Source organism: Hippoglossus hippoglossus, chromosome 3, assembly GCF_009819705.1.
Source record: "Hippoglossus hippoglossus isolate fHipHip1 chromosome 3, fHipHip1.pri, whole genome shotgun sequence".
NCBI classification, from domain to species: Eukaryota; Metazoa; Chordata; class Actinopteri; order Pleuronectiformes; family Pleuronectidae; genus Hippoglossus; species Hippoglossus hippoglossus.
In genome coordinates, this window is record NC_047153.1 from 15,635,308 (window position 1) to 15,653,381 (window position 18,074).

The window sequence follows — 18,074 nt, forward strand, 5'->3', positions numbered from 1 at the left end:
CTACTGGTCATTTTGGCCAGTAGTTAAAGTGAGACGACCGTCGGACACCAGGTGGAAATTTCAGCAATGGCGTATCTTTTCTGAGGAGAAACTTTGCGAGTCAACAAACAACTAAAGGCATTTATGTCGCTTTTGCATCGTACATTATCACAGCCTCCTCCACCAGGAGCGAGTTATTGTCAGAAACTCTCGCCTCTGTGCGCCTTCTAGTGGATGTATTAATTAAAAACCATGGCAACGTAATGGATGCATGTAAGTATGTTAACATTTTCTGAAATGGACGCATCTGTTTTCCTACATCAGGGCAGCAACAATGAGTGTTTACAATATTTTGCCTTCACTGCTGGTTGTCCAATTGAGACTAATAGGAACCAATCCGTGTCATTGTTCCCAGACATCTCAGTTTAATGCTCTCGTAAAATCCAGAGTAGTGTGGGTGGCAGGTGTAAAGGTAGTATCAGTGATATGTTACCTAAACGAAAACGTAGCCTGGATGTGTCCTCTATCTCTCTTCAGACATGGTCACAAGACAATAGCAGTTTTGGAAGTTTTCTGGAAGCTGGTGAAAGGAGAGCTCAGGCAGCAGCTGATGTCTTATGCAGAAGGTTTTAATGTTTGATGCATCAAGGAGACCAGAAGGTGAAACAATATAACAACACTAACAGAGTAACATGAGCAATTGTCACCCCCAAGTCTGAAGATGTCTCACACAGCATCCCCATATATCTCCCTGCACTTGCACCACCCATTGTAACAGCACATCCATGAATGGCTAGAATTGCTGTCACTCTCTATGTTACATGTAAGTGTTCACAAACCTATTGGATAGTTAAGCCTTAAGTATGCATTCCTAAATCACATTGTGTCCTTACGTCTTGCCACTGGTGAAATACGCAAAAGAGTTGGAGTTTGGTGCCTCTCTGTCTGGGGCATCTGAATTAGATACGACAGTCCATGAGCGTAGACACTACAATGTACTGCTAGTTGGCCCTTTATCTAAAACCTGACCTTGGGTATTGGGAGAGACAGGAGTATGTGTGGAATTAGACAGGCACTGTTCTCCTAATGGTGTTCAGATGTAATGTCACATGTGATGAGTGAGCATGGTCAGAAATTCCTCAACAGCACCTAATGCCACACTTCTGGCCAATTTGACTGACTAGAAGTTAATTAATTGCATTAGCTTTTAAGATTAGTTGGATCGTAAATTACACCTTTTTGGCCCTGATCTCTTTTATTTAGATTATTTCAAAACCTAGATTTTTGCAGGTGACGGCTCAGCTTTAGTCGTCCAAAAACATTTGGGGATATCTTGAAATCAGTTCTAATAACAGTCAGCAGTAAGGGACTTCAGGAGTTCAGAGTAATGTCCTCTCCATTACAACACAGCACCCAGACATACAGAACCTCCCTAAGATAAGAAAAACACCATAACGTTTTTAATGCACCCTATAATTCACTTGATAAATTGTTGTTTCTAAAACAACTCTTTTCTGTTGATAGATATTTTTAGGTTGTGTCCATGTTTCTTTATCTTTCCATCCTTTACTTTCCTTCTACTCTTTTTGTAGCTTCTGTATAGAAATTGCAATATAAATGAAGTCGACTACTATGCTTTATATGGAAAATCTATGGCTGCTTCATTTTTAACAAGAGACATTTGACATTTGGACTTTCTGCAAATCCCAGTGTGAAACTTTAATCATGCATTGATCACACCCTGTGTGGACTAGTTATATGATTCCTTTGGTTTCCTACGAGTGGAATAGAAGAGGATTCTTGTATATTTGGATCTCTTTGTGTGTTTTGTTGTTGCTTTGAGTCATTGATATAATAGTTGTGAATCTGCATTGTAGAATATTGTTGGATAAATTTAGTTTTTAACTGTGGATCAATTCACTTTAAGATGATACACTTTGAATGAATCCTGCAGCTATAACAAACAGTTTTCTTAGTACTGCATCAACACAGAGAGATAACGATTTTATCAAGATGAAACATTTCTTACCCCTGGGAAAAGTTTAATCACAAAATTCTGTTAAATAATTCAGGGTTGTAACATTGTGATTATCGTGATGTTATTTTGCAAATGCAAATTATAAGTGGGAAAACTACTTTCCATGCCAGCGGCTGTTCCCATTTCTCTTTTGACAACAACCTTACTCTCAGTGGAACCAGTTAAAAGACACTTTAGTGTGGCCTTGACTCTCTGCAAAAATATCCCCGTCCAGATTTCATACTGTGTTACACTCTCAAGCTTCTCTAAAGCAGGTTTCACAGACTAACACTGAACAGCCTGAAGTTTTCTATGGCTGTATGTGAAAATGCAAATGTCCACGTCAGTTGCTCCTGACATTCTTAAGGCAAATGTTTTCAGCAGTGAAAGCTCTAAAACGCTATAAACTAGAAGTTGGTGGAGAGCTAAAAGAGATAAAACAGATTAGTCAGGCAGCCGGAGACATAACACAAAATGAATGATAATGATACTCCATATTTGCTGAATGTCTAAATAGCCAGCCACCTCAGTAACAATTACAACACAGTTGCATTTATTTTAAAGTTTGCTGGTCAAAGCCAAGTACGACTACAAGCTGCTTGAGAATTTAACTTGTCATTAATAAAGAGGACTCTGAGATTTCTAAAGCCTACACAACTTGTGTGTCTTACTTGGTTCTGAATCAAATTGAATATGCTTCATAATCTTTGATAATATTTGCTTGAATACTAAAATACTATATTTTCCTGAAATGTATCCACAGTGCTGATATTTTCAGGCCTGAACCCTTTCAAAATAATTTACTTGTGTGTTATACATTTGTATTATAATATACTGTATTTGAAAGACTTTTCAGCTCCATCAGGGGTTGACACAGTGTATAAAATATAAATCAGTCACACGTATATTCTTCAGGTATTAAGGGATTTCATCATTATTCTGTGTGTGTAGCTTGTTGAACAGCTGCTGCTGCAGAAAACTATTTCTGCAGGTTATAGAGAGATAATGATCAGTCAGAATTTTATGAACATGTCATCTGATGTTTCTAAGCACTTTCATGTTCCTTCTGTAGTGTTTTGTTCCTGAGTGTTTTCATATGTTTCCCTCTGCTCTGTTTTCTGTCAGGCTCACTGGCTGACGCTGAAACGTCCGGTTAGTTAAGAGGTGTTTTTTATTTTTGTTTTCATCACAGTTGGGCAGCCTCAGTGAACAAGCTTATCCCTGACAACGGAAGATAGGGCGGTGGGGGATGATGAATGGGCCTGTTAGAGAATGCTGCTCATTTCAGCCACACACGTTCCGTCTGTCTCGCGGCAGGAGAACAGGGGAAAGGCACTAAAGCGGAGTTAACTGAGTTTCACACTCTCACTATTTCTGAGCATAATTGAATCGTCCTTCTAATAACTCATCAGAGACGGGCCAATTTAAGTTGGATTATCCTCAGAAGAACCTGCACTGCTGCTCCTAGTTGAGCCAGTTATCTTTGTTCAATACCTCACACGGTTGGAAACAGTGTATGTGTGTTCTGTGTCTGAGCGGCGCTCCAGGGAGAGAGACCTTCATCCAAAACGGAGATCAAACTGGACAGAGGCCACTGTTATCTCACATTCAAATGGTCAACATTAAACCAAATTTTACCAAAATGTTTTACACCACACTACACTCACCTCCGTTCTCCAGTGACAACAGCAAAACGATGTGACTCTGAGGTTGCAGATTCTTCTCCATCCATCCATCGTCATGGGGGGAGCAGGAGCCAATCCCAGTTTACAGTGGGCAAGAGACGGGGTACACACTGGGCAGGTCATCAGCATGTAGCTGGGCTGACACGCAGAGGCTGTGTCTCAATTCAGGGGCCGCATCCTTTGGAGGACCTGGTCTTCATCCCGAACCGAAATGAGATGGTCTGCTCATCCTATTGCGCAGCCGTAGCCTAGCAACAGAGCTATTGACTAAAATGTTCTTCAGTTGATTAAAAAACGCTGAAACAATAGCTCTTTGGTTGAGTACTTAGGTTTCAAAATATATGTTTTCGCATCACTTGCCGCCGCCATTAGCTCTTTGAAAAACAGTTTGTCACAGAGGCGCAATGAATCATGGGATTTTTGGGCTGGGAAGGATCACCAGGTGGGTGGAGCCTCCATTGCTCAGGGGTGGAGGGACCGAACATGCAAACTCCACACAGAAAGAAAGAACCGGGATTCGAACCGACAACCTTCTTGCTGAGAGGCGCCAGTGCTCAGTTCCACATTGATTCTTCTCCATCTTATCCAATTTTCGAAACTTTCACATCTTTACAAATGCAAACAATACATCCCCATACCGATGCACGGTGAAAAAAGAGGCTGCTCCGAAAGAATGTTTTTATTAAACAAGAGAGTGTTCAAGAGCTGAAGGCCGGCAGGGGAATCTGAGTGAATGAGGTGCCAGTTAATGCCTTGTGAAATGTGTAGCTGGCCCGCAGGCCTCTTATCATCAGCCCGGCCGGTTCATGAATTAATTCTGCCATAGTTACCCAGAACTCAAAACAGGGGGGAAATATCTCCACCTGGGGACTGTCACACTGATGAAGCACTGCCTTACGTATTCACCACTGATCACGTATACCTTTACCTGCATGCAAACAAACAAACATGAGGGCATGAGCATCCACATTTGCACAAAAACACAACACAGACACACACACACACACACACACACACACACACACACAGGCTCCGACCCAGACTCTCTCTGTCCAGTTGAGTTTGCAGGTCCAGTGGCAGAACATAATGAGGTTTTCACACTGAGACACTTCAGTTAGAGAGTGGTGGGGGAGGACTGTGTGTGTGAAGATGTGTGTGTGGGGGGGGGTGTTTCAAGTATTACTTATGTTGTGGGGACCTAAATCTGTTTACACAATCACATTATGTGGACTTGTCGTCTTGGGGCCGAAAAGTCCCCATACCGTAAATTATTGGATTTTAAGGTGAACACATGTTTAAGGTGAGGTTAAGGTTGGCTTTAAGCTAAGGTAAAGGTTAGAGTAAGGGTCTGGGCACACATGCACAAATGCGAAGCGAATATCACAGGTCAAATTTCATCAATGTTGAACTCCATGTGAAGCCACACTGCAATTTGCCAAGTCACAGGAGGTGAAGGTTTTTTTGGCCTTCTCGCTCGCTCAGATTGGAAAGGAACCGGGAGGCGAAGGTTTGCCACTGATACATTTGCGTATATGTGACTAGGGCTGAAGTCTCCAGGAAATCAATGTAAGTCAATGTAATGTCCTCTGAAGTCATGGAGACACAAGCGTGTGTGTGTGTGTGTGTGTGTGTGTGTGTGTGTGTGTGTGTGTGTGTGTGTGTGTGTGTGTGTGTGTGTGTGTGTGTGTGTGTGTGTGTGTGTGTGTGTGTGTGTGTGTGTGTTCGGGGCTCATGAGAAGTGACACAGAGAAAGAATGAGGAAAGGCACTCAATGATAATATATGAGCTGTCTGCAGTGCTCCATGGTGGAGGGAAAGAGTGCAGTGGTGCATTTAAAAAGAAGATTATCATGTCAAGATACAGTAATACCTCGCTGAACACTGATTTTCATTGGGTGTTGATTCTGTGCTCTGTCTGTCTGGAGCAGGAGCACTAAGCAGGAGAGGAGGGTGTGTGTGTTCGGGACGTGCTGGCTCTATAGGTCGTCTTATAAAGTCACAGAGCTGAGTCAAAACAAGACACCACCCCTGATCGTTTCCTCTGTGGCTCATGCAGCTACACAGTCTCTCCATGATTATCAATGAGCTTTGTGAAAACAGGGAGACAATGTCTTTCTTTAATATTTTGCAGATTCATGAATCGTTTTTTTTTTCTGTGACTTTCCAGACACGTCATTAAAAATTCCTGTGTATAGTGATTGAAAAAATAATGCAGTTGGTGTTACTATACGGTGCCTTCAAAATATAACTGCTGTGTAAATCAGTTGGCAGCCCAAGTAAACAGAGTCACAGCTGAAACACATCTATTGCACATACATGTTGTTTTGTGTTTAGTCAGCTAATACCATACATTTTATACAGTGTATGTCCACTATACGTAGAATAAAGTATAGGAAATGTATATTTGGTCTGGATTATAAAGGCAACTCAGTAGAGTGCATGTACCTCAGGCCCAACAGTCCCTTAATGAATCCACATTTAAAATGAATCCAACGTTATATTCACTAGATCTGGATATATATCTGGACCAAATTTCAAACATTCTTAAATATCAGTCCCCTAAACATGACAGATTTCCTTCATCCGGATCCATGAATTGTTCTCTGAGACAGTGGCGATCCAGAATCCACACCAAAATTTAATGGGTTCTCTTTCTGGCCCATACAACATCCTAGTTTCATGGTAGCAGTACAGTAGCTACCAACAAACAGAGGGGCAAGCAAACCAATAAACATAGAAGAAAACATGAACCCTTTGGCAAAAGTAACGGAAATATACAGAAACAGAACAGCCGGAACTGATGAATGTCTCAAAGTGAAAGTTGATTTCTATTTTAAAAGCAGGCCCGTGCTAATGTCCACAGTTCCGTTTGGTTTCCTGTGCTTTTGTGTTATCTATATACTACCGTTCAAAAGTTTGGGGTCACCCAGACAATTTTGTGTTTTCCATGAAAACTCACACTTTTATTTATCAAATGAGTTGCAAAATGTATAGAAAATATAGTCAAGACATTGACAAGGTTAGAAATAATGATTTTTATTTGAAATATTAATTTTGTTCTTCAAACTTTGCTTTTGTCAAATAATGCTCCATTTGCAGCAATTACAGCATTGCAGACCTTTGGCATTCTAGCTGTTAATTTGTTGAGGTAATCTGTAGAAATTTCACCCCACGCTTCCTGAAGCACCTCCCACAAGTTGGATTGGCTTGATGGGCACTTCTTGCGTACCATACGGTCAAGCTGCTCCCACAACAGCTCAATGGGGTTGAGATCTGGTGACTGCGCTGGCCACTCCATTACAGACAGCATACCAGCTGCCTGCTTCTTCCCTAAATAGTTCTTGCATAATTTGGAGGTGTGCTTTGGGTCATTGTCCTGTTGTAGGAGGAAATTGGCTCCAATCAAGCGCTGTCCACAGGGTATGGCATGGCGTTGCAAAGTGATAGCCTTCCTTATTTAAAATCCCTTTTACCTTGTACAAATCTCCCACTTTACCAGCACCAAAGCAGCCCCAGACCATCACATTACCTCCACCATGCTTGACAGATGGCGTCAGGCACTCTTCCAGCATCTTTTCACCTGTTCTGCGTCTCACAAATGTTCTTCTGTGTGATCCAAACACCTCAAACTTTGATTCGTCTGTCCATAACACTTTTTTCCAATCTTCCTCTGTCCAATGTCTGTGTTCTTTTGCCCATATCAATCTTTTCTTTTTATTGGCCAGTCTCAGATATGGCTTTTTCTTTGCCACTCTGCCTAGAAGGCCAGCATCCCGGAGTCGCCTCTTCACTGTAGACGTTGACACTGGCGTTTTGCGGGTACCATTTAAAGAAGCTGCCAGTTGAGGACCTGTGAGGCGTCTATTTCTCAAACTAGAGACTCTAATATACTTGTCTTCTTGCTGAGTTGTGCACCGGGGCCTCCCACTTCTCTTTCTACTCTGGTTAGAGCCTGTTTGTGCTGTTCTCTGAAGGGAGTAGTACACACCGTTGTAGGAAATTTTCAGCTTCTTCGCAATTTCTCGCATGGAATAGGCTTCATTTCTAAGAACAAGAATAGACTGGCGAGTTTCACATGAAAGTTCTCTTTTTCTGGCCATTTTGAGAGTATAATCGAACCCACAAATGTGATGCTCCAGATACTCAACTAGCTCAAAGGAAGGCCAGTTTTATAGCTTCTCTCACCAGCAAAACAGTTTTCAGCTGTGCTAACATAATTGCACAAGGGTTTTCAAGGGTTTTCTAATCATCCATTAGTCTTCTAAGGCGATTAGCAAACACAATGTACCATTAGAACACTGGAGTGATAGTTGCTGGAAATGGGCCTCTATACACCTATGTAGATATTTCATTAAAAACCAGACGTTTCCACCTAGAATAGTCATTTACCACATTAACAATGTATAGAGTGTATTTCTGATTAATTTAATGTTATCTTCATTGAAAAAAACAGTGCTTTTCTTTGAAAAAGAAGGAAATTTCTAAGTGACCCCAAACTTTTGAACGGTAGTGTATGTGCTGTATATAACTGAATTTTAGAGGCAACTTCTGTAGTGCATCTCAACACTGCAAAGACATTGGTTTGTGTTCTGTACTGATGCAGCTGAACATTTCTGATGCCATATTTTCCAGGGAGCAGAAGAAACTAATAAAAAAAACTGTCTATATATAGATTAAAAAACTGAAGCAAAACAAAAAGCAACAAGAACTTTCTTTTTAATTTCCAAGTTCTAATTTAATTGAGTTCTGATACCAGCGTGACCCCTATTAAATTGTATCAGCTCTTTGTTGTTTGGTCCTCGTGCTCTAATTTTCAACTTGTTCGTTTTAGTAGTACTTTTACCACATTGGAAACTTGAAAATCAATATTAAAGAGCTAATGGTATTTATGAGAATTCAGTCATGACTTGACTTTAAATTACTGCAGCAGTAGTTAGTGGTTTCACTATAAATAAGAAAAAAGACATATGGGTTAAGAGTCTAGCACTGATTTCTCAAGGTCCTGTTTTTCTGAGTTGATGTTTCTATACAGAAAAAAAACATTTTTGGAGGGCCCATGTGCCAAAAAATCTTTTTTTGTTTTTAGTCATTAGGAGCTGACTGCTGAACCTCAGCTCGACTGGCTGCCTCCCCGTGAGGGTTCATCAACAGTAAAACAGCCCTGAGCCCATGTGGGCTTTGAAATGTGGTCAATTTGTCAGTTGGCTAATCACAGCTTGAGGACGTTGGCTAAAACAAACCTTTTTCTGCAGCTTTACAGCCGAGTATATTACAATAAACGGCTTTATATCCCATTTACTTGGAAAAAACAATTAGAGCCAACTTCAACAAGTAGCTACGTTTACCAATGACTTTAGTGAAATAAGGGATGACACAAATATATTCCTCATTTTTGTAGCACCTTCAACCTGAATGGGGTTTCATCTATTTGCATGCATGCTGATAAGGTCAGAGCCTGCTTTATATAACATATAAGGTCAAGGTTTTTCTCCTGCACCCAAGAGTTTTTCTTTTTTCATATTCCTCATTATTCCCTGTACTTTTAAACTCATCACAGCCATTTTCTGAGACTGCAGGCTAATTTCCTCTCTCTTTATGCTTCCACCCTCCCCCTCAGCCCTCTCTGTTTTGGTGAGTCAGTCCACTGGGCCGCATCAAGCCGAGTTCTGCTCCACTACCTCCTTCCCTCCCTACTGTCCCTCTACCACCATCCCAACCCCCTCACCTCTCAGCTGTTTGAACTCCTCCGACAGAACCCAAATGCACTTATCTGCAAGTACAGCATGAACTCAGAGCCATTAACAACTGAAACCTTACATCTACAGTCGGGAAGGTTATATATGGTGAGTGTGTTTAGTAAGTTTGGTGTTTTCCCACACATACGTTATGTAGAGAACTGTTCCTGGTTCACTGTTTGTGTCACAAAACCTCCAGGAATAAGACAGGGCAGGTTTATGAAAAATAGTCACGGTCCAAACTGTGGTTCATGTGACGCCTACAGGACAATCCATCCATTACCAAAACCACTTATCATTTGAGTGTCGCAGAGGGAGCTGGAACCAATCAGAGCTGACATTGGGCTAGAGGCGGGGTACAACCTGAACACATCACGGTGGATATGTTGGACCTAATCCCAATGTGGACTGTGGGAGGAAGCTGGAGAAAACCCACACAGACATGGGAAGAACATGCAAACTTCACACAGAAAAGCTGGGAATCAAACCGGGAGCCTTCTTGCTGGTGACAGTGCCAACCACTGGTCCACTGCTCCACTCAGGCTTTGCCTCTCGCATGGTACATATAGCTTCATTTTTTCTTTTCCTGCATTCAGGCTTCCACTTTATCCTTTAGTTGATTTTTTATACTGTGCATATACACTGAAATGACACACGTGCCAAAAGTGGCTTTTACAGATTTTGTCACTGCTGTCATTCAAGGTTTTCCACTGTGTCCTACAGTTGCTGCATGAAAGAAATTCTCTCTGGATCACGGGGTATCGTTCTGAGGCTCCATGATACATCTCACTCTTCTAGTCAATCAGTGGTGCACACGAGGTGATGAACTGTAACAAGAAGGGACAGGACATCATCAGATTGTAGCAAGGGTGGGCTGCTTTGACACCACTGGAATCCTTAGCATTTATTTTTTTAAATCATTTATCTTTATGAAGAATTTTAGCTGTTCCAACATTTTTGACTGGTAAATTGAGAATATTCACTTATATGTTTCCTAAAATTTCAGAGATCAAGTTGTTTTTGCTGTTTTTATTTATTAACACTGACCAAAGCTTTACCTAGAGGGGGAGCGTTGAGTCACAACCTTTGTGTGTGAGGGGAACACCCATTATATTACATTGTATGCAATATATAATAAAATAATGTAAAATATTATAATGTATTATTATCTCACTCATGTTTTATGCCATGTTTTTATTGTGCCAATACAACTTCATGTTCATCTTGACTTTTCACTTATGACTGAATGATGTAGTAGTTTAGTTGATATGAAAAAATGCACAAAAACAACTACCGCTGACTACACTTGTTTCCATCAGCATTAAAACAATAAAGCTCTTTATATGTCAAACAGAAACATTAGGTTCACATTATATATTCTCTAACTCAGTACTATTGTACCTTACAGGCCGATGGCCCAGGGCTAATTTAGCGCCTTGTCACACCACTCAGATCACAGTTACCCAAGGGTTAACAGCTTAATAAGGCACTTGTGCCTGGGTTAAGTGTAGTGTAAAAAGAGGTAATAATCATTTTGGAGTTGACTAAGATTAAACTTTGGCTTGCAGCCAGTCCTACCCTGTGTTGGTTGTTAAAGAAGCTAATTAAACCCACATGAAAGCTTCTCCTCAGGGGCCAGAGAGATTAAACCCCCTCAGGTGTATTCTCTACTCAAACACTGCACAACAAAACTGCAACGATTAGACAGCACCCACACTTGTTTGCTGGTGCTGTATCAAATTTTATCAAGATCACAGTGATGGAAATGATGTGGTGACATGTGATGATAATGATGTTACTTGATATTCAGTTTTTCTCCAACTTTGTTTACATTTAGCTCACTTATCTATAGTTCAGGATCAGTGCAGAGATTACATCACTGTTTGTAATTACCTATTCATTTGTCAAATATACTTTCTGTACATGCCATTAATCCCTTTGTTGGCTGTGTTACATAATCACACTGGTGAAAAGACATTTCTTTCTTCACCTTGTGTGTATGTGTGCATCTGACTTTAGAGTCCAGTCGATGTATCCGTTGCCTGATAATATCAACAGATATTGTCATAGTATAGTCAGAGTATTGGTGTTTATGTCGGCTGATATAAGGTGTGCATTTATATTTACACTATATGTTAACAGGAGGATTTTGGTTGTATTTGTGATTTCCTTTTATAATAAAGTTTAAACAGTAAAATATAAATATATTATTTTATAAGTGTTTGATAACGACATTTTCTTTTTCTTATCAAACTAATGTATGTCCTCTATTAAATTGTTCCATTAAGTTTGGTTTGAAGTTGTTATTTGATGCTATAAAAACAAAACGTCATGATTGCCTTGGCTCTAAATGCGCAAGATGGTTGCATTCGTATCCGGGACATTTTTGCTTCATTTCCGGACAGTGAGAGGAAGTGGAGAGGCGTCATCCATCTTTATATACTGGTTGTAGTTGGGCTCTAATGTTCTTACTGTATATATTCTTCCCTTACTGCCTTTATTTAATAATATTCAATATTCAATTAATGACCACCCTCATCCTCCTTCTGAATGGGTATTTATCATTTTGTTTGGCCTGCATGTGTCCATGAAATGTGACTCAAGGTTTCTACTCTTTTGATAAGTGCATTAAGAGACACACACACACGCACTGGCAGCCTCCTCATCGCCTGGCTGGAATGTGTGAGCCCTGAGCTGCAGCCAGGCTCCTGTTGCTGAGGGGAAACCAGCTGCACACTCATCCAATCCTCCTGCCAGCACCTCCTGCTAATGGAACAGCCCGCCGTCCACCCCTGCCACAGGAGCACACTTGGTATATTCCATTAGTGCTCCTGTCGCTGGTTTGTCCCTGACTCAGTAGGATCGCGGCAGTCAGTCAGTCGAGCAGCAGGCTGAACACACACAGACACACACACACACACACACACACACACTGCACAGAGAGGACGTTAAAGGGAGACATCCTTGTCCAGTCTGCTGGTTGGTCTGCTTCCCTGATATGACCCTGTTCAGCCCCAGATGTGAGTATACCAGGGTTTATCATTGTGTGTGTGTGCGCGTGTGTGCAGATGTTTGCATGCAGCACTGTGTTTCTGAGAGACAATAATTTCCAGTGTGTTTGTGTTGCTCTTCCCCTTCATCTTCATCCCACACATCTGCAAAGCTTCATCTCCTCACATTCTGCCTCCTCTGCTCCTCTCTGGACTTCAACCCCAGCTTCCTTTTCACTTTTGTCTCATGGCAGTTTTCTGTGGGTTTCAGCCCTGAGTGGACAGTCTGTGGAATACAATACAAGACTTTATGATGTAAACCCTATAATTCGTGCACAACTTCTTGACTGTGAGGTTCACATGATGAAAGCTCATCCTGTCTTGTCACTTTGGCAAGGTCAGCCCCCTCTCTGCGGGCGTAAAGGCTTGTGAGACAGAAACAACCACTGGTCTAATTATGTTATAATCCTACTCTGTGGTGACGGAGTGAAGATACACATTTCATATTCCTGCAGATTAAATATTCACTAAATGAAACCAGACGTGTACTTCTCACAACTTCGACACTCGAAATAGCTTTAGAAATAGATCTCTGCTCACAAAGCTGCACGTCTGGTAAAGCAAAGTCTGCAGAGACAGGACAGTTAAAGTGTTTCTCTGTCTATGAGTTGTTTTACTGTATTGTGGGATCTTTTAGCCTCTATATGAGACATATATATATATATAGTGTATAGAGATAGTACTACTGTATCTTTCCAACTGTGATGCAAGAGAGAGCTTTCGTTTGCATCTTTTTCCACAGCTGCCGTGTAAAGATCACACAAGCATCACTCTGAAAATGCCATCCATTCATGTAATCGCTCTCTTTATCCTTTGGGATTATAATCCATGTTTTACGATTACAGAGATGCCTGGGATTTAGCCCTGAGAGTGTAAATGAATGCTTCACTATCATCGCTTGGCGCTAATTCTGACCTGAGGTCAGTTGAGGTGCATGAAACGGAGAAGATGCAGCATGACACAGAGCAAAGGAGAGGCAAGCACACACTAGTTTTACTCCCACATTTGACAAATCACTTTCTCTTTCAAGTGAACAAAAAATACATTCTGTGGCAAGTGAGGACTAAAAAGTTGTGTGCACATTAATATGGAAACCAGCCTATAATGGTCTTTCTCTGATCTATGAAGTGTTGAAGTGCATGATGGGATGCAACAGAGCATAGAGTACAGAGTACAACAAATTCATTATTTTAAGGCTAAATACATGTGAAAAATAAACGGGTGTAGAAATCCATTTTACACAATTAACTAAACATATAACATATTGATTATAATGTATTTTAATTGTGGGTTAGTTGCTATTTTCTATCGGCCGTAGTGTTTTAGTCATGGGAATGTTGTACTGTCAGTGTTGATGTTATGCATAACGAACATGAATTAATCATAGAGATTTGTAGTTCTACATAATCGGTAATTTAATTTAAATTTATTTTGTTTATGATGAAAATTGTACAGTACGTTTTGGCTCATTTACAGTATCTGTGTCTGTTAATTAATGAGCACTGTCGCTATACAATAAAAAAATATATATAGAAACTAGAGACGATAGTATGTTTTAGAATTAAACCATTAAAAATATGGGGAAAAAAGTAAAGCTCAGAAAAATATCTTACTGAAGCATAATTTTTCAACAATTTTTGGAATGGTTTCTAAAGCAGTGAAATCAGTTTTACAACCTCAGCTGACTTTGTTTGAATTACTGTCGCAGTCATTCAGACATAATTGCTACATATTTTTGTGTTTTTGGATGGAACATTTAAAAAAAAAGAAAAATGTCAGAGGAGGTTCACAAAACATGGCTTTTTTTCTTAGATTTAAAAAGCACAAAAACAATTTTTGTGCGAGTCATCAGCTGAAACATAATGTTCTGTTCTGAATCGAGTTTTGTGATTTAGAAGTAAAATGAAAGAAAATTATGATTTAGTACCATGCACAAAATTGTGAAGTCTTTTTTTTCTCTTTCCTTCTTTCTTTCTTTCCTTCCTCTCTGTGAAGTTTTATTGATGAACTGTTCTTAAAAAACATACAAACATTAAATAATAATAACAAACCTCATGAAATATCTAGCTGAAAGAAAGTACACTAAACATATAAGACAGACCAGCGTTCCTGGAGCTGGTAAAGTACACATCATCAGCAGGGTGGATACTGAGGGGCTGCAGCGCCCTGTAGAGCTTCTCCACATTGTTACTGTGTGATTTTGTTTCCAGGTAGTGTGATTAAGTCGGCGCTTACTTTGGCTCGGTGTGACGCGACTGTCTGGCACCTGGCATGCATTGATAAGAAGCACGGTGACAGACTGTAAACTGTGTGTCTGGGACTTTAGAGCTCATTACAACTGATCGTGTGTGACCTTGATGTGTCCTCTCGTGCCCTTTGCTCCTATTTTAAAAACATGCTGGACTATTGTTTGATCCATGTGTCCTTTTATAGCTGGAGTTACTTGGGCTTGTCTCTGTTGTTCTACAGTGAGAATCACACCAACCTTGATTAGCAATGTTAGTAAAAAAGTGTTATTTTAATCTTTTTACATAAACTAAACTCATTTGCCAGCAATGGCCCCTATTTAGGGTTTTAAAACAATATAAAGCTTGGACGACATGTCTCTACTTCCTCCAACTATCCAGAAATGGAGCTTAAATATTTTGTAAATGAACGCTGCCTTCCTGCACATTATGAGCCAGAATCAATGCAGTAGCGATGGGGGATGAGGTTCCGTAGATACATGCGCTTGACTAATCATGAGTCAGTCTCCACTGTCAACCATGAGGTTTCACTCCTTCTTTTTATCATAAATAACTAAATAACACAAAAGTTATCGGATAAAGGAACACTTGAAGATGCATCCGTTTGGACTACCTTTAATGACAGAAAACATCTATTTGATGTGTATTTCCACTTTTTCGTTTGGTCCATGTCCCATCCAGTAACATGGAGGAGGTGGGATTTATGACCTATAATTTTGACAAATACTGCACATCAAAAAACAATGCTATTATGTATGTGTACAACTACATAATAGTGTTTTATATAGCATTAATAATTGTTTGTATAGTGATTAGAAGGGGTAGGTTAATCTAGTGTTACTGATATGAGTAATCACTGAAGCCATGCCTTAAAAGGATTTGTATGTGTGTTTAAGTGGCCAAGTTGTTAATCTCTGTGTGTGTGTGTGTGTGTGTGTGTGTGTGTGTGTGTGTGTGTGTGTGTGTGTGTGTGTGTGTGTGTGTGTGTGTGTGTGTGTGTGTGTGTGTGTGTGTGTGTGTGTGTGTGTGTGTGTGTGTGAAGCTAGAGAAGCTAATTGTACCGTATAGGATTTTGTTTACAGAATAGTAGTCTGATTACCTCCTGATGTTTGGCCCCTGTAGCGTGAGACTCAGCAGCGCCCTGTCCTCTCTTTCTGTGCCATCATGCAGTCTGTCATACAGACGTCTTGTTGCTCAGTAAAATACCTAATACACAGTTTTGTGTTTTCCTTTCACACCAAGTCTGCGGACAGGAAAGAGTCCAGGATGCTTTTAACGAGTTGTGTGTGATGCACCTTATTCTATTGCTATACAATAGTAATTTCTGGGAGTCCAGATGTGCATAGATTCTAGGGATGTCATTATATGAAATACCACGATTATTGTCAGAGGAAATATCACGGTTTCCACAATTATCGTAGAAGGAAAAAGGCACACAACAAGCAATATATAGCTAATAATATAGCTAATGAACTAAAATATGTATTATTATCATCAACTATATCCAGTTAGTTATTTTATTGTGTAACGTTTGGGTATTTAAAAATAATTTATGGAAGCTGTTTTATTTAGTTGCCTTATTGTGGAAGGTTGGTCAGTGAATCCGTGTTTCCTGTCATCATAAGCATACTTTTATTCTGAAGGGTCACCAACGGAAGTTGTTCTGTATTGGGAGCGTAGTGTTGATTAGTTGTGAACTTGTCCTGCTTCAAGCACATTCTTCGTGTCCTTATTATACTGCTACCTCTCAGTATAGGTGAAGTAAACTCTTGACTACATTATAATGGTTAATAGGAAGAGAGTGTCTGTGTGTGTCTGTGTGTCAGCCGCTCCTTCTGGTCAGAAACCGAAAGTAAACAACATTTCTCCTCTCGCTGTGAACTCCTCCGATGGAGTTGTTAGTCCAGCGCTGGTGGAAATACTGTTACCTCAGTTTCCTCTTCTCAACTAACGTTTCAGTTCAGTGTTCTCACACACACACACACCGTGACTCACGAGATGCGACACGCCATAGTGAGATGGCGCAGTTTTTACAATTCTGACGGTTATTAAAACCGGGGTTACGGTAAAATCCGGACATTCCTAAAACATTCACACACATCAGCTGAAGTCTAAGTTTCTGTAGTGTGTCAGCAGCCGAGGTCAGGTCGTCACCAGCTCTGTTGGCTGCAGAGAGGCCATTGAGGAGTTTGACTATAAACTGCCAGAGAGTGATCTCTGCTGTGGGAGGTAAAGGAACATACACGTGTCCAAACCTCTTTTCACACATTCAGATCCATACTTAATTAATTGTAGTTTCCAGCCATTTGACAGCCACGCTGTGTGAGTGTACGTGCAGCTGGCCCAGTCACGCTCCATTCACCACCCATCTGTCCATGTCAGTCTGGCCTCCTCTCCTCCTCTCCTCCTCTCCTCTCCTCCTCTCCTCTCCTCTCCTCCTCTCCTCTCCTCTCCTGAACACTGCTATGCTGGCACATCTTGGATCCTTGTTAATTGTCCCATATGTATGGAGGTATTTGATGGAGAATCACAAGCTGCTTTCAGACATGCACTGGACTTCATGCTGAGGCAATCCGGATATTATCTGGAACTTCTCCTGCCATTCCCTGAGTAAACTGTCTGGAAAATGTCTGAGTGAACCCATGTGAGAAGAATACAGCAGGATAATTCACAGCGAGCCAGTGGGATAATGTCCCCAATAGAAAAAACAAACATCTCCGGATGAGAGACATACTCGTAGAAGACACTAAGGAAGACGTCAAATTGGAACAATGAGGACAACAAGAGCTTTTAGCACAAGGGCCAAAAGGGTGTTTGACATTTTCTTGTTGTTTTGAAAGCGTCTGACCCGGATAATCTCCCCCTACACTCCTTATATGTAAAAGGAGAACTCCCGACCAATGTCTGGACGCAATTATCCAGATATTTTCAAGGATTCATGTCTGAAAATAGCTTAATTGTCATAGGCAGATGTCTCTGCCTATGTGCTGTAAATGAAATATGAGATATCCACAGCAAAATGTATTTCCCCAACATTGTCCTGTCCTTGTAAACACATTTACAAATGTTACATTTCAGCAAAATGTCCAGATAATTGGGTCTGGACATTTTCCAGAGTTCAAGGCTGTGTCTGAAATCACTCAGCCACTGTTCCCTGCTTCACTATACAGTGAGCTCATCGGGAAAAGAAGAAAAAAATGCCTGCAAATTTTAATCGTTTATTTTACACTTAGAATGACCATATTTAAATGTGGAAATAAATTAGTTTCCCGCAGTTTGTGCTGTGATGTGTTGCTCTGCTCAAATTAACATTATACGACAGGTCAGGCTGTTTCTGCTGCCCTCGCTCCTCTCGTCTCGAAC

At 40.6% G+C, this 18,074-nt stretch overlaps 1 protein-coding gene across 2 annotated transcripts in view; it reads left to right on the top strand.

Moving 5' to 3' along the window:
- si:dkey-234i14.2 (heterogeneous nuclear ribonucleoprotein C) overlaps positions 1-18,074 on the top strand; it is a 63,872-nt gene that overhangs the window by 11,368 nt on the left and 34,430 nt on the right. The window contains exons 2-3 of one of the 2 annotated variants that reach the window (XM_034581229.1): positions 2,258-2,263; positions 12,384-12,435. In XM_034581229.1, coding sequence (XP_034437120.1) covers positions 12,414-12,435 — 22 coding nt within the window. In that variant the 5' untranslated portion in view covers positions 2,258-2,263; positions 12,384-12,413. Of the gene's footprint in view, positions 1-2,257; positions 2,264-12,383; positions 12,436-16,377; positions 16,468-18,074 lie in introns of those variants that run through there. The other variant, XM_034581230.1, reaches the window with a different exon arrangement.